Genomic DNA, 21,228 nt, shown 5'->3' with positions numbered 1-21,228 from the left:
CGCGCGCTCCTGTGACTCGCCAAACAACAATGCATAAATCGATGGAATATCATTCCAAGACGTTTCATAAATATAATGATAGCCACGCCAAGTGACGACGACCGTCGATTTATCTACTCATTTGCTTCTATACATATAAATGCCCGAGCAAAACATGTTTTCAACTATCTTCTTTATTCTTTTTTATTTTTTTTTTCTTTGTTGAGTATCCTTTGATTCGCAATGGGTCGTAAAAAGATAAAACCCAAGACCAACAGCCCCCTAAAAATATCTCGTAAAAACAGACCTGTAACACGCGCAAAAATAATGATAAAAGAAAAAAAAAAAAGAAGAAAAGAAAATTACTCCAATAGAGCCAAACGATCCCTCAGCTCCGAGGAATTCCGATCCGCTGTACTACCTACACCGAGACGCAAAGCGCGTAAAAAAGGGCCACTGGCCGCGATAAAGAAAAGGAGCGAGCACGAGGGGATAAAATCCCATACGCGCGCTGTGTACAACCGATCCTACGCAACATTGTACACTGTATATAGGTATATGCGTGTATGCGTGATAAAAAATAGCTGCAGTGGGAGGAGGAAGACGAGGAGGAGGAGAGGCGCGAGCAAAGTAACGCTGCGTGTGCGGACACTCGCTGCTGTACATTACAGAACGCGAGAGAGAGAGAGAAAAGCATCAAGGCCGGGAGCAGCATCGGTTTGGCGCAGCTCGACAAAGTCAGTCAGTCGGTAAGTTACACTGGCGTTGTCTGCGTTGTCGAGCATTATTTTCATCCGTGTGCTTTGTATCTTGAAAATATATACATATATTTATTGGTGTATCGCGCACCTGTATTGTTTTTCCTCGCGGGAGTGTCGCGTTTGGGAGATAATTTATACATTGTGTATATACCTTATGCAACAGTGCTCTTTTTTTTGTTTGGACCCAGAAGACACAGGTACATTTTTTAATTTTACCTTTTTTTCTTGAAAAAGGTGGCGTCGAGCGAGAGGTTCTTTTTTATGGTATACTACGCGCGAGCGTTTCATGTTAATTTATTTGCCTCTGCGACGCAAAAAAGTTCACGTGTGCACTGTTCGAGAGAACACATATCTAATATTTTTCTTTCTTTTTCTTCCTCGTGCTTTCTCTTGCCGGTTAAAAAAAACTGTAAACGGCTCGTTTTTTATTATTAATACAGGCGATACGCGCGTGACGAAAGTGTTATCACATTATCGCCCTGGTTGAAAGCGAGTTCGACGAATAAATTATTACCGAAAGACTCAAAGTATCCGGAAAATGTATGTCAACCACCAAAATCGGGGAAAAAAAAACATATTATCAACCAAGCACGTCGCCACTGATAAAAATCTTATGAAAGCGATGTCGTAAGAAAAACAAAAAAACACCTTGTCAATCAAGCCGTACACCGATCTAGTATGTACTCGACCAACACCGGCGACATCGGCCATTCATTCGCGAATAAATCGGATGAATGAATCTCGGTCGCCGGGCGCGCTCGTACACACACAGAGCCACGGGAGCATCGACTCCTCTCGCGCGTTTGTAAACAAACCCCGCCCCGAAAAACAAGGGAATTTTCACTCGACAAACATTCATCCCCGCGCGTATATTTTTACTCTCTCTCCCTCTCGCGCGCACGTGCCGGCCAGCTGTATAAAGCCGATAACCCAAAAAGCTCGGGAGGGAAAACAAAAAACCCACGGATAAACGTGCAAAAAAAGGGCGTCGTCGCTCATCAGCTGCGAGAATAAAAGAAAAAAAAAATAAGCAGCCGCGCTGAATGATGAATCATTGGCCGAGCATTTCGCTGCTCGTCTGTAGTGCCATTACGTAAAGAGGAGCCTGGTGCGCCTCTCTGCCTCACCATACACGTATATAATAATACTACAATAGCCCGCTGCGCTGCATGTTATGCGGCGATCTCTGATTCTTTGCAGGTTTACCGAGCCCTCGAGCCGCCCTACCGGTTTTCGCGCTCCGTTTCGCTTCCTCTCATCTTTGGGCCGTATACTGTGCACCGGTGCAGCATGAAGAACGAGCACGCGGGGGAAAGCAAGGGCCCGCCCAGTAGGTTCGCGATGCTCGTGAACGTCTTGACGCACGTCCTGCTGCTCGCCCCGGTGATCTACATCGTCGAGCTCGGCTTCGAGAACTACAGCCTGTTCTCCTGGCACCCGATCTGCATGGCACTGGGAGTGAGTTTTACTTTCTTTTTTTTTTTACTTATTTTTGGGAGGAGGGGAAGAGTTTTCACGGGGCACTCGTTGCTCGTTGGTGCGGATCGAAGAGGGAAATCGGATCGGTTTGTAACCGCTGAGAGAGTACAGAGTATGTGCGATTAGGCTGAGGTCATGGTTTATTATTAGGTATGTATATGCCTGGCGGTGATGACTTCTTCTTCTTCTTTTGAATAAAATTCCGTTTCGTCACGTGCGGTACAATGGAAGCTACTTTTTTTTTTTTTTTTTTTCCTTCTTTTTAATGAATCAGTGGGTGCTGCAAATTACCGTAGCGATTTGCAATCTTGTTTCGCGATATATAGTCAAGGCCGATTTTTCTTTTTTTTTTTTTTCACGCTATAACTAACGGGTGTACCATTAAACTCATTCGTACCGGTGTTTTCAAAGTGCTTTCCAACGAGCACGTCCTCGCGAGAACGGAGTCAATTGAGGCATCGGCCGGGATTGCGTCACGAGAAAATACGCGCACGTATACGCTTCATTCGGCAAATTTGAACCATCATCGGCCGATATATTTTTTTTGTTTACTCTCGTCCGTGCCAAATTTAGACTCTCGCACGAAAAACAATAAATCAAAGAGATAAAAAAAGCGTCTTTTGCGGAAAAACAGAAATAAAAAAAATGGGTCGACGTATACAATCGGCGCTAATAAATTTCGTCACCTCGACTCGGCGAATTCAGCAGCCTCGCTTCTGGAAAATCGTTCTACTTGAGAGATGTCGCCCTCCTCCCTCTCGATTTGCATGAAAGAGCAATAAAAAAGAAAAAAAAAAAAAAAAATCCCCCATCACTTGCAGGCCGGGCTTCTGATCGTCGAGGGCGTCTACGTGATCTCGGGCGAGGTGTACGCGACGCGCAAGGTGGCGCGCAAAAAACGCGTGACCCTCCACTGGATCCTCCACCTGATCGGTCTGCTGCTAATGACGGCCGGCTTCGTCGTGATAGTCGTCAACAAGAACATCCACGGCAAGTCTCACTTTGTCACGCTACACGGTATCCTCGGCCTCGTGACCTTCGTCCTCGTCTGGGCGATCGCGGGCTTCGGCGTTCTCACGAACAACGCCCAGTGGGTGTACCCGCGCGTCCGGCCCGTCCTACTCAAGGTCGTGCATGGCTTCGCGGGGATCGGCATGACGGTACTGCTGCTGGTTACCCTCGTCAATGGCACCTTCAACAACTGGTGGGACCACATCGGGGCGTCGGTCACGGGCCGTGCCCTGGCCCTGGCTGCCTTTGCCGTTGCCGCGGTCATCGTTCTCGTCAAGCCCGTCATCGGGGCCGTCGCCAGGACTCGGGTCCTCATGAAGAAACCATCTCCGTCCACCCAACTGCAGACCAACAGCTCGTAACGCGTCGCGCCCACATACATCATGTACATTCGCCGACTTTACTTGCTTCGCTGGAGTGACATCTCAGTTTGTATTGTATATATACATGGTTGGGACTTTCGCAGCGGTTGGCGAAATGGTTACGGTGATCCCCTCGGATGGAAGTCCCGTGTGGGAGAGCTCGAGAGATGAAATATGGGGAAAAGAGAAAGCGTTTCCAAAGATACATAAATATGTGTGTACGTTAAGCAATTTAGCGCGTCGTATATTTTTTCTCTTGCATTTGCTGCTTGTGCCCGATCGTTGTGACGCGTCTTGATGTCTACATATTTATAATATATATATATATATATATATGCTCAAGGGGATAAAGAGTCGTTGCAAAATTATCGGTATTCGTGATGATGATACTTTTTTCTCTCGCACGCCAAAGTTTGTTTTCTCTTCGCGCGGTGTACTTTACTTTTTTAAACTTCACTTGACAAAATATTTTTATAACTATATGTGTCTTTGTGATACTTGCAACAATGGTATACTTAATACGTATACGTATTACCTTAGAGTGAAAACTTTTTTGCCAAGTTGTACTTTTTTGTAGCACGTCATTTAAAAATGCATCCTTATATGTATGTCAGATGATTTTTATGACAAAATTACGGAATAATAAAACCGTGAGGTATTTCACGCTCGCGCACGTGCCGTTAATCATCATCGCTTATTTAGCACCAGCTTAATTGACGAAAAAAAAAAAAAAAAAGAGAGTCTCGGTCAAGTGTGTGCGAGTCACTTGAATGTGCATTGCCGTCATTTATAACTTTTTCGCATTTCATGAGCATAAACAAATTAGTGTTACTTATATAAATATATATATAGGCTAAGCGATGTATGTAATAAATCGAGCAGACAAACCATATATCAACACTTTATTAATCTTACACGCATCATATACATATACACATAATATAATGTATATCATCGTACTATGTATCTTCAAAATAGAACATTAAAGTTTTTTTTCTTTTTCTTTTTTGCTTCTTTTTTTTTTTTTTTTTTTTTTTTTGTCTTTCATCAATATCTTAAATTAAGTATACACCTGCTTTTTTTTGTTTTACACTTACAAGAATAATTTTCTTACCGCGACAAAACTTTGTTCTTCGTCTTGACATTATGTAACAACTTGTATACACCTATTTTTATTTTTATACATATTTGCATCTATATTTTTATATGTAAAAACCGCGATGTTCACAATAAACGACTTTTTGAGACATAATACTTTAATTTGGGTCCGATTCATTTCAAAACGTTTTTCCCGGTATTTACCAAGCGACAACAGACATAGACAATGTTTTCAAGCCAAATGACTTTGGCCAACAATCAATTCTTGTCATTACCCTACGAAAACAAAAAATGTACAGATTGTTATGTTTTTCTATACATCACATCACAATTCTGTTGGTACCTAATTTATTTTCGGCTTTTATATTTTACACTTAATCTACATAAAGATTTACTCCGCTCGTCTTTACATAATTTTTCTATTGTTTATCAAACATTTGACGACTGCCATGAATTACAACGCTTTTTGAGACTTTAATACTTTTTCTTACGTGAGTTACATTTGAGGGACAACAAATGAATATTCACGATGCATCACTGATGTAAAGGTATCAAACATTTTTCTAAAACTTTCCAAGGACGCACAAAAATTTCGAGACGCAGTATAGGAATTATAAGTTTATCCATAGCATATAAAGCACATTTTCTCCCTCACCATTTATTCGCAATATTTACGTACGAGACTTGAAAATTCATTTACAACGTATACATACTCTGATTAGCTCTCGGAGTAACATTTTACCACAAAACGAAGAAAAATTTTTGACCAGCCAGTGTTTCATGGATTTACAATAAACTTTACCTGTCGATTTCAAACATTTCGTTAATTCTACCATCTCTAACTGTGTGTGTATATTCAGGTGATGTTTCACTCCGAAGAACGTGACAGTAGTACGCGTTTCGCGTTTTCACTTTAAAATTACTTGCGCCTGTTTATTGTGCTGCAAACAAAACAAATGTCATAGAATCAGACACATCTCAATAATTGAACTTAACGTTACTTCCCGTAAAATCCTTTGCTCGTACATCATTTAGGACACATTACTTTGTACTGTCTGCTCTATTATTTGTTAGCTCATTAAATAAGCTCAGAGCACTTGGCCGCAAGTGGACCAGTCACCATCGCTCAAGTTTATTTTTCATTAAGTTTAATTTTTTTTTTTTTTTTTTTTTTTTTTTCTCATTTTTCCTGTTTTACTTACGAAAAGTCTTTGCGAATACTACTATGAACAACCTTACAACGCTGGTTATAATTTATTTTTTTTTTTTTTGCTCTCACTTTTTTGGTAAACAGAGTTGCTGAATCTTTTCCATCTTTTTTTTCATCACCCAAGCACCTGCTACAGTTAATGTCTAATTAACAACAAATAACGTATACTTTTTACTTTTATCTGCCCATCGTTTGCAATCATCAAATTTTCCAGGATCTTGGCGACATATTATTATTGTTTCATTTATTTATACATCTCTTAATCTTATAAACTTTCTATTTTTTTTTTTTTTTTTTTTTTTTTTTTTTTATATCGGCTCCAAGGAGAGTACCACAAGTAATGCTTTATACACTTCCTACTATTACGTATTTTGATATTTATATGTGTATGTATATATTTTCACCAGCTACGGTACCGTAGATGAACGTATCCACGCGGGACATTTATTTTTCACGGGTATAGCTTTAACTATATGTAATATCAGTCACTCTTTTTTTTACACGTGTACAGTCACCTTTTTTGGGGGACAATATCACTATGTTACTTCGCAGAAAAATACTTTAAGCGAAAATTATTAACACAAGAGTATATCTACATGACTCACGTTTTTGGGAGATTACAAAAATCTCTATACGTTTCCTCTCGGACACTTACGCTTATCTACTGTTTACTTATTGTTAATAGCACTCGCACTTTCTTTTTCGCCTTACAATTGTAAGAATTACAATATTTCTCACTTTTCTCTAACATTGTTTAGAGAGGGATAACCCATTTATTTTATTGTGACTTTTGATGAGTACTTACGTAATAAATTTTTTTCATTTTTTATAAACCCTTCTTTTGTATCATCGGAAATAAGGTTTTTGTCAATTCCAATTTAGTTGATATTGGGGATTGTATCTTCAATTTTAAAAAATGTAACAAATTATTTTTATTTTCAAACTTATCGTCTACGTAAATGAATAAAAGTCTTTGATGAAGGAGGTTTCAAAAATAACATAAAAATCAGTAGATTTTTGTCGTAGAAAATACAAACTAATAAAATTACTTTTGATTGAATAATGTATTAATAGTTTAGTAAAAAATTCATCAGTCGTTATATGCTTTATATAAACTGAGCTATTTATATAGTCGTGCTGGAAAATAAGTCTACCACTTTCCTTATAACTAAGCAAAAATACTCTTTATTACATTTATGCTATTTTTTAATCTGGTAGTATCAGTGATAAAAACGTAAACCATTACAATTATGTTGATATAGAAATGTATATGGATAAAAATTTAGAAATAAAAATACGATTACAATGTTGGTACAATATATTTATTAAAAAAAAAAAGCTTTGTGTGAGTGACACAAAGAGTTTCTAAATTATTTTAGGAACTTTTATCTATAATCTAGAGACTTTCAAATTTTTAGTAAAATTTATAATAGTCTAAATAAAACGAAAAAAAAGAAAAAACAAGAATTTTAGTTAATACTAGTCAAGGCAGAGATCAATGGACGTTTACCCTCACATTTAAGTATCATGAACTCACATTTATTTCCTAGAGAAAAAAAAATGTTTTTAGCATTGTGGCTAAATGGCAAGACGATTCACATACTTTGCACGAGTACAAACACTTTCTCACTGTAATTGATTTGTGTTTTTTTTTCATATGAAGCAAATATCAGATTAAATTAAGTACAAATTAAAAGTCATCTGGTAACATTGATATATGTATTTTTTATACTAATCATACAGATAGTAACGAATGTAAATAAACCTCTGAGTGGCTTATACACGTCGTACATTGGAACACATATCTAAACACCCATATTATTCTTTTTTTTCTTTTTTTTTTTTTTTTTTAATCAACAACACTTTGTTTCTCACTAACTATAACTTATAAATAATTGTAAGTATATTTAACAAATAAAGGGTCATGTTTTTGATACGGCTTATTTTTCATTTTTATTGACTATTAACATTGAACGAACCAACAATACCTTTTGATCTCCACTTTGTACATACCTACGCAACACATTTGGTACTCGCGAGTGTTGATGACTTTGCGCGAACTCATAATTGCAATATTTACCACAGCCCAAATTCACAGAATTACGTGGAATTCTGGACCAAAATACAAAAATCTAATTCGTTGAGTGCAGGTAAGTGGAGATTTCCTTTTAATGGTATCCAAATCATCGTAGTGCCATTTTTATCGTGTGCTGGGTGTATCGGTTTTCGAAAAAGAGTATATATGTGTATTTTAGATTTTCCATTGGCGCAGCTTTGGTGATGATAACTAATATTACTGTTTCATTATCAACGTATCAAAAGCTTCAACCGCGTATATTTTTTAGCATCTCTTTCAATATTTCTGTTTATACTCTGAACCAAGCACTGAACTTTTCTAAAATAATTAAATTTCTTTGATTTCATTCATTTATTTATATACAACTTTAAATTTGTTAGTTTTCCAAAACAGTAACTTTAATATTTATATGTTAGTTGTAGTTTTTCCTCTATATATATATATATTTAAAAAAATTCTCTTCAGGACCAGCTGTAACGTATTATATATATATTCGATTTTTGAAATAGTGCATATATATCAATGGAAATGCATACACGACTGTAAATTCATTGTATTCGGGTACCTATAATAATTTTTTTCACAGTAAAAAGAGAAATTTTCATTTTCTTTTGATAAATCACTTTTCATCAATTAGCAAACTATGCATATCATTCGAATTGAATCGTCGAGTATACTTGTGGTTCATTAACAATAACCTTTGAGTTTCAAATCAGCAATGCTTACGTAATTCCGGCATCCATTGTGAAAGACATGAGCGTTTGGCTAAGGGCATATATAGGTGATGTGTATGTGTATATTTTTTGTGGACTGTAGCCGCGTTGTTTTTCTCAAGTGCATGTTTATCTCGAGTTTTTTTCGATTTCATTCATATTTATATATAATGTGTCTCATTCAATTTCGTATTCAATTTTCTCACCACTCCGTAGATTTCCGATTGAAAGCAAGCTCTCTTAAAGCGGAGCGTATGGAATGAAAAAAAATTGAAATTGATTTTTACGCTTTGAAAAAACAATTGTCAGAAAAAAAAAAAAAAAAAAAATTATTCACATTTCGGCACTTGCGTTTATTACGAATTTCATGTAGTAAAATATCGTTTGTTAAATAATCGATTCTCCTTACAGTCATGATAATTATCATCCTCGGAATTGAGCTAAAAATATATTGTTTTATTTACATTATCAAGTATACAATACATGCACCGCAAATCCAAGTAGTTAAAATTTCGATTTTTTATTGAATGCATTGCCGTTGTATTGATAAGAATTTCAAGAACAACCTAATCTACGGTGCACCAAGTATTTAACCGGTTCCGCTAAATTGCGCACTTTTTAATGAGAAAAGCCAATGTAGAAAAGCACATCAATCGTTAAAGAAAAAAATTATTTAGTTCAATCGGTTTGGTAAAATATTTCAAGAATCATCGATTTGGTTTTATCAACGTCTCTACAGTAATACGTTGTAAGGAAAAAAAAAAAAAAAAAAAAAGGAAAAGGAAATTTCAACAAAGTGTGTAGTTCATCACACTTGAATTATTAGTGAGTAAGCATCATAAATTTGATTGAGATCTAACGCGATTGTAATTTTACACCCTCGGATTGACCATGTGTGTGTGTGTGTGTGTGTCTGTGTGAAGTAAAAATCATACAGCGATGTAAATTTTACGAAACGCAGTAAATATCCTCCGAAAAGACTGATTTATATCACCTTGGGAAAGTCGCGACGAAAAAAACCTCGGGTATCTCCCTTGCGCATGAATTTCGTCCCGCAACTACTGAAAAATTGAAACAAGCTCTATAGCTTCAGCGGCAACTAAAAATAACACCGCTACAGTCACGGGGTTGAAAGGGAGGAACCGGGACTACTGTCATGGGAGGGGGGGGGGGAGACGAGCTGTTTAGAGTACAAAGATCGATCGGTCGTGGCGGCAGCAGCATCATCACGCTCGGGCGTCACATTAAAATCCAAAGGTGGAGAAGGCGCACTTGTGCGAGGGGTAATCGTCGTAGCAGGGGCCACCGTCGTCCTGTCAGACCTGTTGGGAGCTGATGAGATCGGTTTTGCTCGAGTTCTTGAGGATCGAGGGCCCGGGCAGCTTTTGCGAGCTACCGGCTTCCGCGCTGGCTCCCTGCGTCGTCATCGGCTGCCCGTTCACCAGGACTATCGTGTCCCGCACCGAGTCGTAGCCGCACTGCCCACCTGCGAATATCGTTTTAACTTCGTCCTTTACTTTATTAATTCGATTCACACTTACTTCTCGTCTGTTTTATAACTACGTGTAATCATACATCATCTAACTTGCATCTTTTCTTTAAGCAAATACGACGAAGGCAATTTTTTTTTCACGTGACCCCAACTGGAGTTGATAAAATTAAATTACACTACGTCAGCTCGCAAAAAATCTTTAAAAAAAGTAAGCAAGTGAAACATGTTTGTATGGGGGGAAAAAAACGATATTCGATTATCCTTTGTATACGCAACATCACATGTGTCATATGTGTGTACGTCAGAAAAGCTTATCCGTACCCCGTGGTGAACAAACCTGCGGGTGTTCCGAATCTCGGTACATGATACACCCAGTCGAACTTTCTAATCCAATATGCCACGTATCCACGTGACCCTCGCACCATTTCTTTAACTTCTCCCCCCTTACCGTCACCCCAACCACTGTCCCACTTCCCACGCAAATCCCCCCCCCCCGGTGCGACATGTCGTGCATCCAAACAGCGCTACGCCCAATACAACGTGTATCACAATCGACATCGGGTTGAAAGAAAAAGAGGTTGGTGGAAAAAAAAAAGAATCTCAACAATGCGGATGAAATTACCTGGCGACGGGGTGTGGGGCACTGTCCTGGACGGGGTGAGGGGGTTGCGCGAAGCAGGACCCCAATCCGGGGTCGGTTGGAGGAGTTTGCGCGCTCGACACCAGACGCTCTCGTTGTTCGAACTCCGCAGCTCGTCCTCCTCCTCGTCCTCGTCCTCGTAAGCCGGACGTCGCCGCTTGCTCACCCTCAGTTGGCTCTACAAAACACGACATAGGTACATATTTATACATCATCGCGTGGGCGCAAGAGCGCGTGGGCGAGCCTCGGGTATAACATAGATCCACGCCTCGCGCAACGTAACGTCAAACACGTGCTCGAATTATTTGGGGATTTTTTTTTTTTTTTTTTTTTTTTTCACGCGGATGAGCGAGCTCGTATAATGGGGTGGATGTATGATAACAAGTCGAAATTCTATTATGAGCGCTCGGTTAATCCGAAACGTCGGCTTAGCATCTGTTTTTTTCTTTTTTTTTTCATCCCTGCACGAGAGAGTCTAATGTAGCACACGGTACACAGCCAGTGAACAAAAGTCGGGATTATCGAATTTGTGGTAAGAGTATTAAACAAAAAAAAACAAAAAAAAAAACCATCAATGTATTAAAAGAAACAGCAATGTTATTTGTAACAACGGTATTTGTAGGGCAAAGCACACACAAATATACTCACGATGGCAAGGCCGACAATAACGAGGACCGGCACGAGTCCAACGAACCACCCGACCGCGTCGGCCCAAATGGGGTAGGTGTAGGTGCCGTACTTGAGAGGCTCGTACTCGACCCAGTTGAAAAAGAGGATGAAAAACAGGGCCGCCGGCGTCACGAGTTTCCACATCCACGTCCAAAAGAAGCGCCAAGCCCTGCCCCGCGCCCCAATCATCTGCTGGACGTCGTCGAGGAAACGATCCGCCCCGTACACCCACGCAACCAGGATACACTCGGATATCGCTATCAGCAGGACCGACCAGTTGGCCGCGTACTTGTCCATCAGTTGCAGCCAGTACATACCGGCCTGCACGACGATTATAATTTAGCTTGGTCATCAACAACAACAATTAATAATAATGATGATGATGGTGATGATAATGAACGGGACTCACGTTGGTGGTGAATATGAGGCCACCGGCGTAGCCGAAAACCGCGCAGCCCAGGACGACCCAGAGCTTGTAGTGCCTGAGCGCGGGGATGCCGTCGAGGATGGCGGTGGTCACGGTCTCCATGAGGGCGAACTGCGAGTCCAGGCCCAGCGTGAGCAACATCACGAAGAACAGCAGCGACCAGACCGGCGCCACGGGTAGCCTCGACACCACCTATCAAAAAAAAACAGACCAATGGTCATCGAGGATGGCCCAAACCAAATAAAAAATATAGCATATAGAAGGGGGGAGGTGGGGGTGTAAAACCTCGGGGTAGACGATGAAAGCGAGGCCGGCACCCTGGTCGACGACCGAGGCGACGGGGACGCCGAGCTCGTGGGCGAGGAAACCGATGACGGAGAATATGACGAGGCCCGCGAAGAACGAGGTCCCGATGTTGCTCACGGCCACGATGAGCGAGTCCTTGTAGCAGTTGTTGGTAAACTTGTTGTACGAGCTGAGGGTGATGAGGCCACCCCAGGCCGGGCTCAGGGCGAAGAATATCTGGACCGCGGCGTCGCCCCAGACCTTGGCCGAGGTGAGCCGTTGCCAGTCGGGCGTCAGGTAAAACAGGATACCCTCGTCGGCACCCGGCAGCAATATACCCCGGCAGAACAGGGCGATCTGCACGCGTAAAAAAAGTGATCAGTCGTTGATGAAAGAGATGAAAGTTCGTCCCGGACTCACCAGAACCACGTAGGGGAAGAGAGCGGTGAAGTAGACGACCTTGCCGGAGCTCTGCACGCCCTTGCTCAGGCAGAGGAACACGATGATCCAGGCGAGCAGGAGGCAACCGGCCATTTTCGGGCTTATCGTCCCGGTATCCTCGATCCCGTGGCTCAATCGCAGCACATGGTTACTGATGCAACAATCAAAACACGCACGAGGTATTAAATGTGAAAAGAAAAGAAGGGACGAGCAAAGCCTTACTTGAAGTACTCCTCGGCAGGTGGTTTCCTGACGATGGACGCCAGGCTGTCGGCGGTGAGGTTCATCGCGGCTAGTTGGGTCGAGTTGAGGCACTCCCTCTTGAAGTACGTCATGTTTTGGCTGGTGCAGAGCAACGTCTCCTCGGGCATGAAGCACTCGGACGTGCTCCACTCCTCCTCGCACTCGCTCCAGGGTACTTTGCTGCCCCCTGTATTCGATGAAATACAACAAAAACAAAATATTTACACAATGGCTTTGGAAAAAAAAAAAGGAAACTTACCAGCTACCGAGGCCACCATGTAGTATATCGTCCAGCCGATTATGAGATTGTAGTACATCATGACGATGGCGCTGACGATGACCATGCCGTAGCCGAGGCCCCGCAACAGCGGGCAAAACCTCTTGTAAGCCGCGACTGGGCCCAAACTCGCGTACTGGCCTGCATTGATACCATTGTTAAACCAACCCTTAACATTATTATAATGGACCCTCGCGAAGATTAAAAAGCCTACGTATACTTGTGTACATTAGTCGTAGGTAAATATATACTGCATTTTTAACACGCTCATCCAGGTGTACGTACTCTGGGGTGGTCCAAAACTTTTCCGATACTCGGTTGAAAATTTATGATCGACGATTTAGTGGCTCTTACAAAGTGCCATTTTTTGGCAGCACAACGCCGGCGCTTTAGCGGGGGAGGGGAGTGAAGTAAGTGTAATTTAGTGCAACAAGTCCAAGAGATTTTTTTTTATGCTTCATTGTTACTTTGAAATTTCATCGAGGCCTTGAGTTGGTCGATTCTAAATGATACATTGGCCGAAAATTCACACGAATCAGAGAACGAAAGAGAAAAAAAAATTTTCATCAAACGAAAGTTGCAGAGGCGAGTTATATAGATAAACACGATGGGAGATCCACGTGGCCTTGATTTTTAATCAAAACGCGCCACCCGTACATTCGTCGGATCCCTAAAATAATATTGTTGGTATAACGTTGTACATGAAAAACAAAAGAAACCGCATCTCTGAATTCCTAATCCAATTATATCGAAAGAAAACTTTTTCAAAGAAAAGTTGTTGGAATCAAGGTGAAAAAAAGTTAAAAACAGTAACAATGATAATTCACGCTGGAGAGGAGTAGAGAAAAGAAGCCACGTGGAGCCGAAGCCGAAGTTGGCCAAAAACGTGATTGATGCTCCCAGGGGGGCCATTAAAATGCAGCGAGGGCTTTCGAAAGTCTTTAGAGAACTTTGAGAATTGAAATATACCCCCCCAGCAGCTGCAGTATATTACATTACACTCACGCGTAGCAAATAATAAAAAAAAAAAAAAAAAAAAAAAAAGAATATAAGGAAGCAAACTCACCGATCGACAATTCCATGAACATCAAAGGCAGCCCGGCGATGACGAGCATGACGGTGAAGGGTATGAGGAAGGCCCCGCCGCCGTTCGAGTAGCAGAGATAGGGGAACCTCCAGACGTTGCCAAGGCCGACGCTGTAGCCGAGCAACGAGAGCAAAAAGTCAAACTTGCCGGTCCAGGTGCCACGCTCCGGGTGCTCGTCCTCTCCCGCCTCCAGGGGCGCCTGGCTGTTCGCCACCGAGTACTTGTCCTCGTTCTATAGTCACAAATACATATAGGGTTCGACCATTATTCACATCCTATCCCCTTTTCTTTTCCATTCGGGTAAACTTTTGTTCATGTAGGGGTGAGGAAGATACGGGAACCTCTTTTTTAACCAATGCGTGAAAACATCCGCAATACCTCGTGTTTTTTGTAATTTGTCCCAGGCACCGGTCAACATCTACTACGCGAATGTACCCTAGTTCTGGTGTGAAAGAAAAAAATTTTACTTTTCGTGTTGAAATGCGCGAAGGACGCGACATGACAAAAATAACACGAGCTCTTCAATTTAGGTGCAATTATCATATTACATGTTTTCGTTATAGCGTTTGAAATTATCGGGGTTGGTAAGAATTTTTTTCCCCACCCACCGCTATTTATCATAACTATATACAGGGCGAGTAAATGCAAACGAGGCTTTCGTCGTTTTGAACATCACCAATTCGCCTCGAATCGACTTTTCGCTCAATGTAAATGCGAAAATTAAAATTCCCTCGTGTCATATTTGCAACGGCTCCTCCTCTCCGCAAATAACGAGCGGTTTCAACGAGGTGAAAAAACTAAGGTTTACTTAATTCAATCGACAGGTACACGCATCCACTTTTCGTATAATATTACATTGCCGTTATCTCGACGAGTTACTCAACGGTATTCATTGCGCAACCCCTCTTCGATTCACTTTTTTTTTTTTTTTCTAATGTAGCTACGCGGTAGTAGTGGTAAAATAAGGGACGCATAACAGTGTCCAAAAGAGCGGGACGGAGGAAGAAAAAACAGTAGTTTCTATTATGGACACGCTATTTACCATATTCATGTTAAAAAAAAGCGATTGTATGGGCACACGCGCAAGCGAAGGAGCAAGCTCCATAATCAAAAAGAGAGCGACCGATGCGATGTAATCCGCTGTGCTCGATCGACGATGATAATCCCGGTTGGAAGGGGGTGTTGGAGGAAGTTTAAAAAAAGATCGAAAGTGGGGCTCGGCTCGTAATCCTTCGCGCACCGGAGGCAGTCATTTTCGTTACCCATATATGTATATACACACGCGCAGGGGTTGTAATAATAATAATATAGAGTGGGGGATATATCGCGCGAAGAGCTCCGCAAGTGGTTACACGCCGGAAAACTTGATCGGACAATGTTTATCGACAAGCCGATAAGTGGCATTTGGACGCCCAATCGGATTGAATTTCAAAGTGTATGATAAACACACGCGCGAGCCGTCGCACACCGCTACGAATACATTGATGTATACATCAAGTTCAAATATTAATAAAAAAAAAACAACGGTGTCTTTGTGCGCACAAGGAAGAATGATCACCGAATCGTCCATACATTATAACGACATTAAATTGTTACTTGTTGTTAAGGTGCACGGGGAGGAGGCATATATATACACGCACGTGTAACGGAGCGATTTAACCGGGCGTTTCTGTACACCCCTCTTTTTTTTTCTCTCCGATCGTCTCCCCCGATTAGCGAGGATTTATAATTAAAAAAGGAGAGGGCGTGGAGGAAGAAAAAACAATAATCTGGGTTAAAATTGCCAATGACGCAAACACCTTCTCGTAACGCACTGTTATCTCACCACTGTGCCGCTTAATACGTATATATATATACATATACTTTATCATCGTCAACCCACAAACGCAAACGTGACGAGCGATCCGACAGAGAGAGGGAAAAAATTCACGCGAGCCCGCAAAATGAATGGGCAGACACATCATCCCTCTCTTCTTATATACAGATGGTAATAATACACATACCCGAGTTGTACGTATACGTATACGTATCCTAGCTCTGGCCCGAAAATCGATCACAGCATCATCCCATCCCCCATGTCTCGGCGAAGCTCAAGTCATGTCATATTCGCGGATTTTCCTTTTTTCCTTCTTCCTTCGTCGTCATCTCCCTTAAATCACCCACCCATCGGATCAAAAAAAAAAAAAAGAAAAAAAAATCCCTGAATGGAGAGAAGGGAGGAATGATAAAACTGAGGGATAAACACAGAGCTATACACGTACATACGGAGAGTATAGGGTGTACACACACACACGTATGAGTGTATATATATATATACGATAACTTACGTCCCAGCAGTCGAGGTAAGGGCGTATACGTGGCGAGGAGTCCTCCATCCTTGGGCCGAGAGATGAGAAAGAGAGATACAAATGAGCGAGAGATAGAGGGTGGGCGTGGGGGGGGGGGAGAGCTTTTCTCGTGCGAGCCTCGTCTTTTTTTTAAAATCGGTCCAGCCTGCGTCTCTTCATCCCTCCGCTGTAGGGGTAGTTGGGGAGTAAGTGAGGCCTCCTCGTTATATCTCGCTCTTATAAAGTACCAGCACAACGAGCACCTTGTTTTTGTACCCTCGTCAATAACATCATCATCATGATCATGATCACCGTCGACGAGTGCAACTCGATACGCGACAATGAACTCCAGTATCGACGGCTACCCTTGCTGCTGGCCAAAAAAGCTCTCCATACTCGCCGCACATGGTTCCTACATCGGCATCACGTCAGCTACCTCGACCTTTCGGTATCCCCTTGCGCTGCATCCACTGCACGTGTATATATATATATATGTATTATAATCTCCTCGGCGATGCTGCACCCTTGTGTGGTATCATCGGCACTGCCTTCACCATATCACCACCGCCCGGCAGTACAGTGTACCGCGGACGAGTCACCCCCTTGCCACCCCACCTGTACGCGCTGCTGCAATCAGCAAAGGCACTTGAGCATCAAACGCAGCGCGGCTGACCTTGAAAGAGCCCGCTCGAGCAGCCCCTGGCTCTGGGCTTACGGTTTCGGAGAAACAACGACCGCGGAACCGGTACAACTGGTGCTGGCGCCAACGAGGGAAAACAACAACAACGAACGGTACAAAAAAAAGACAAAAAAAAAAAGTTCGCAAGCTCGTCTGTGTGACTTTGGGTGGCGGACCAGCAGTACCAGCCTGCTGGTGCTCTCATTGCCGACTGGCTCTCGCTAGCCGCTTCGTGCTCCGGAACGTGCTGTGTAAGTGCGTGTGTGTGTGTGTATATATTGTACCTGGCACCGGAGAGGCGCGCAGAGCTTGTAGGAGCCAGTATAGTGGCGGCAGTAGAAGCAGCGCCTCGATCGATATCGCGGCTCCTGCAAAACCTTGCACCCACCCCCTATACTCCTCTATACAATATATCCTCTGTGTGTGTGTGTACGTGTTGCCGTTGGCCTCCCTCCCACCCACGAAAGCTCAGCCTCTACGTAAAACTATAGACGCCATCGCTACACGGAGAGGTGGCGGCCTCCCTTTCGTGAGTGTGTGCGTGTGTGGATGCTGGAAGCCGGCGAGTACCAGACAGAGCCGGAAAAATCGCTACGAATAACGCGGCTCCCCTGCTATTCTCCCTCGGTCGTTTCTCCCCCCGTTTGAGTTTCTCGGCTATACTCGCGCCACCCTGTACACACCTCGCACTTCTTCTTTTCTTCTGTTCGTCCTTTGGAGCTTTTCTTTTGCCCCCCCCCCCTTACGGCTTTTTCGGACACGAGATAAAGATTCACCCGGAAAAGCAGGAAAACTCGCTAGTGTATCGCACTGGTGTACACACATATAGGGGGTAGTTTCATTGACAAGTCGCGCGTTGCACAAATCTATACCTACATGTATATGTGTGTGTGTAAAAGTAGGGGTTCGTTTTTTTTTTTGTCTTTTGTTTTGCTCTTGCTTTTTTTTTCTTCTACCCTCTCTTTTTTTCTCCCCGCGATGCAATGTCGGGTACATAAATATATAAAAATGTATTAAATGTATATAATGCATCGCAGATACGGTGCGCGCGTGCCAATACTGGAAACGGAGGAATAATAAATGCTTCGTTGTGTACAGGAGAGGCGATTTTGATTATTCTCAAACAATCCCACGCTGAGGTGGAGAACGATCCTTTTCGTGTTGTATCTAACTGGGATGTTATGAATAACATGATGATAATGATGATCACAGGCACCTGCAATGTGAGATTATAATTTTTTTTTTGTTATTTTCAAAAAGCATATCCGGTACTATACGCGCTTCGTTGAAACTTGCATTGGTCGCACGTCAGCTTGGATGGCAAAAAATCTCGACGACCATCAGATTTATGCGCAAGAGGGACAAAAAAAAAAAAAAAAAAAAAGAGCACGAGATCCATTTGGCCATGATTGTCGGGGGTGAAAAATCAAGGGTAGGTAGTTTAATTATACGAATACGTTTGAGTGCTCCTTCGGCTTCAAAGCGGGGGGGGGGGAAAAAAAAAAAAAAAAAAGCACGCTCCTAATGTCAAAAGAACACTCCACGACTCGACTTGAAGAGCGATAAAAGAAACTGGTTGGAGGTCGAGGCAGGGAGGAAAAGCTCTAAACGCGCGAGTCAGCGTCTCTGTGCAGTCAGCGTGTACATAGATGTGTGCGAGGAAGGAAAAAAGGTACATAACACGTTAAAAGTCGCAATGGCACGTTGCACGTACTTTTTTTTTTTTTTTTTTTTCATGTGATGTATAGGGTAGTGGTGTATATTTGTATGCAACTTCTCACACTACACATAAAGTATACATACATGTATCATACAAGGGAGTAACGAGAGAAAGCTACAAATGTACGTGTACAGTACAGTGGGTGGTGTTGGTGAGGAGGGGATGGTGGCATCGATCAGCCTCTCTCTCGCCGAGGGTGGAAAAGAGGTGGGGGTTGGGGGATGAATTCAACTCAACGTCGACGCCACCGCCAGCGCCAGCTGGGCCAAGGTGTATTGATCACTTTCGGATGTACACGAGGGTGTATGTATTATACCTACATCCGCACGCCGGCCTGCAATCGGGGAGCGAGAGAGCAAAAAACAAATCTCTCTCTCCCCCCCCCCCTCCGATGGCTGTTGGACCCGTGTAGTGTTGATCTCCAGATTATCCGAATGGACGTTTATTATTTATCATGACTGTTTTCTTTTTCTCCAGGAGACGAGAAAATTAACACTCGCAGGATCTATACGTAATTGATGATAATTGGGATAACTCGGCTATACATCGGCTGATGCTTTATCGACTGCCTCGGGGATAATTAATTTTTTTTTTTTTTTTTTTTTTTTTTTTAACCTCCTCCACGAAAAATCCATCACGTCTCTCACAGGGGACGCAGAAAATTAGGTACGCGAATGCAGTGTACAATTGTGGGTGTGTGTTTGGTAATTCGCAGAGGAGGCCTCTTGGGTGGACGGGTCGGGCGCAGGGAGTTTGAGATTTCCACGAATCCAAGCGTGATTTTTTTTTTTATCTCCGTGTTACATTTGCATATTTCGTTTTTCTCAATTATACATATATATGTATCCTCGGGTATGTCGATTTTTCTTTGCTTTTCATTTCATTTCATCGGGGGACGACGAAGAAAAAAAAAAAAAAGGAAAAAAAATCTCCGATGGTCTGCACTTGGCTCTTTGATTTGCCACGAGAGTGGCAATACACAGGGGCTTAGAGAGAGGGCGAAGATATCTCGCGAAAAGACCTCGTGCGATTTTTCAAAGATCTCACCAGTGCACATATACGTCGTGTAAGTAGGGTCCGATCCTCCTTCCTTTCGAGCGCCAACCTTATAGAGACCTTGCATATTGAGCGCGGAGCTTTTTGCTCACTGCATGCATACATATATATATATATATATATATACAATCAAGAAAAAGACGTATAGTATACTTTGCTTTTTTTTTCTATTTTTTTTTACTTTTGGAAAAAAATGCGGGGAGCCGACTTAAAAATTCGAGCCACACGAGTGTAAAGCTCGTTTCGGTATATTTCCACGACATTTAAGCTTTCGCGTGTTTTTTTTTTTCTTTTCTCTTTTTAATTAGAGCGGATAGTGGGCATATTTTAATGCAGCAAGTTGAAAACACGCGACCGTGAAGGCTCTTTCCGGTGAAAGAGCACACGTACCTACATTTACGCTACCAGACTTGGGCGCAACTTTGTTTAGCCAAGCATTTCGAGTACTGCGAAAAAATTGAAAAAGCAAAAAATAGTCTATACGTGTATATATGTACACGATCGACCGATCCCGCAATACAACCCGCCGCGGTTGGTCGCGCGTGGCTTCGATTTTCCAAAACCAATGAGTCTCCGAACAGAAAATCACGAAGCCCGTAAGTGTACCTGCAAGTCGGAGCGGAAATTGTTCGAAAGCGCCACACGCGCGCTTCCCCCATTCAAGAGGATGTGTAACTTATTGGTCGCGAACAACCCTCTGACGCGCGAAACATCGACGAATCGGCACACAGTTGAGTATATATACCAATGACTACTGCTGCAAGCAGGGGTATCGCGTGCCCGACTCGTTCGTCTAGTGCCTTGTACGTATATATATACAAAAAGGGGGTCAAACGAAGAAGGCACCTCATTACGGTGGAGCATGTGTGTGTGTGTGCTTTTTATTTATTCTTCGCAAAATTTAATTCTCGTACAAGAGATAGGCATGGGGGTGCCGATCGTCGGGTCACCCGATAACCAGTGGAGCGAGAAGGTCGTCGGCGCTTGTGCGTCGCAAAATTGCCCATCGGATCCCTCGTGTGTGACACGCAGCGCGAAAAGCCTGTGTATATATAATATATTATACCGTCATTGTTACGTGCGTCGCGTGTACAACTTACATATTTTCTAAGCATACGATACATATGTACATGTATAACCGAGCACGTGGTCGCTTCAAATATGTCACGCGAGGGCGTTTAACTGCATGCCTTGG

The 21,228-nt window shown here is 42.5% G+C and overlaps 3 protein-coding genes across 3 annotated transcripts in view; 2 read left to right on the top strand and 1 right to left on the bottom strand.

Annotated features, from left to right (window-relative positions):
• rdgA (retinal degeneration A) overlaps nucleotides 1-2,034 on the top strand; it is a 42,623-nt gene extending 40,589 nt beyond the window's left edge. The window contains exon 10 of the mRNA XM_023390427.2: nucleotides 1,941-2,034. Coding sequence (XP_023246195.2) covers nucleotides 1,941-2,034 — 94 coding nt within the window. The remainder of the gene's footprint in view (nucleotides 1-1,940) is intronic.
• LOC106638772 (transmembrane reductase CYB561D2) lies at nucleotides 2,031-3,895 on the top strand. Its single transcript, XM_023390446.2, has 2 exons — nucleotides 2,031-2,198; nucleotides 3,041-3,895. Exons 1-2 carry the CDS (start codon nucleotides 2,031-2,033, stop codon nucleotides 3,590-3,592), a joined length of 720 nt encoding a protein of 239 aa, XP_023246214.2. The 3' UTR covers nucleotides 3,593-3,895.
• Nucleotides 3,896-9,455: 5,560 nt separating this feature from the next.
• LOC106638770 (sodium- and chloride-dependent glycine transporter 1) lies at nucleotides 9,456-16,877 on the bottom strand. Its single transcript, XM_014352107.2, has 10 exons — nucleotides 16,579-16,877; nucleotides 14,231-14,483; nucleotides 13,147-13,305; nucleotides 12,867-13,074; nucleotides 12,624-12,795; nucleotides 12,204-12,560; nucleotides 11,901-12,110; nucleotides 11,471-11,812; nucleotides 10,805-11,000; nucleotides 9,456-10,194 (listed from the first exon to the last, which is right to left on the bottom strand). The coding sequence occupies exons 1-10, from the start codon at nucleotides 16,624-16,626 to the stop codon at nucleotides 10,007-10,009; spliced, it is 2,133 nt and encodes a 710-aa protein (XP_014207593.1). The 5' UTR covers nucleotides 16,627-16,877; the 3' UTR covers nucleotides 9,456-10,006.
• Between the last annotated feature and the right edge of the window lie 4,351 nt (nucleotides 16,878-21,228).

This window comes from Copidosoma floridanum, unplaced genomic scaffold, assembly GCF_036245765.1.
Source record: "Copidosoma floridanum isolate Cflo_tuat_1 unplaced genomic scaffold, Cflo_Japanese_pri ptg000030l, whole genome shotgun sequence".
NCBI lineage: Eukaryota > Metazoa > Arthropoda > Insecta > Hymenoptera > Encyrtidae > Copidosoma > Copidosoma floridanum.
This window is presented reverse-complemented; position numbering and strand designations above follow the sequence as displayed.

Bases quoted from the DNA above. Each gene is read 5' to 3' on its own strand.
- LOC106638770 (XM_014352107.2), bottom strand. From the start codon at position 16,626: ATGGAGGACTCCTCGCCACGTATACGCCCTTACCTCGACTGCTGGGAC. The intron at 13,306-14,230 runs GTGAGTTTGCTT...GTATCAATGCAG, and splicing joins GTTCATGGAATTGTCGATCG to GCCAGTACGCGAGTTTGGGC. The intron at 10,195-10,804 runs GTAATTTCATCC...TAAAGGACGAAG, and splicing joins GCCCCACACCCCGTCGCCAG to TTAAAACGATATTCGCAGGT.
- LOC106638772 (XM_023390446.2), top strand. From the start codon at position 2,031: ATGAAGAACGAGCACGCGGGGGAAAGCAAGGGCCCGCCCAGTAGGTTC. The intron at 2,199-3,040 runs GTGAGTTTTACT...CATCACTTGCAG, and splicing joins CGATCTGCATGGCACTGGGA to GCCGGGCTTCTGATCGTCGA.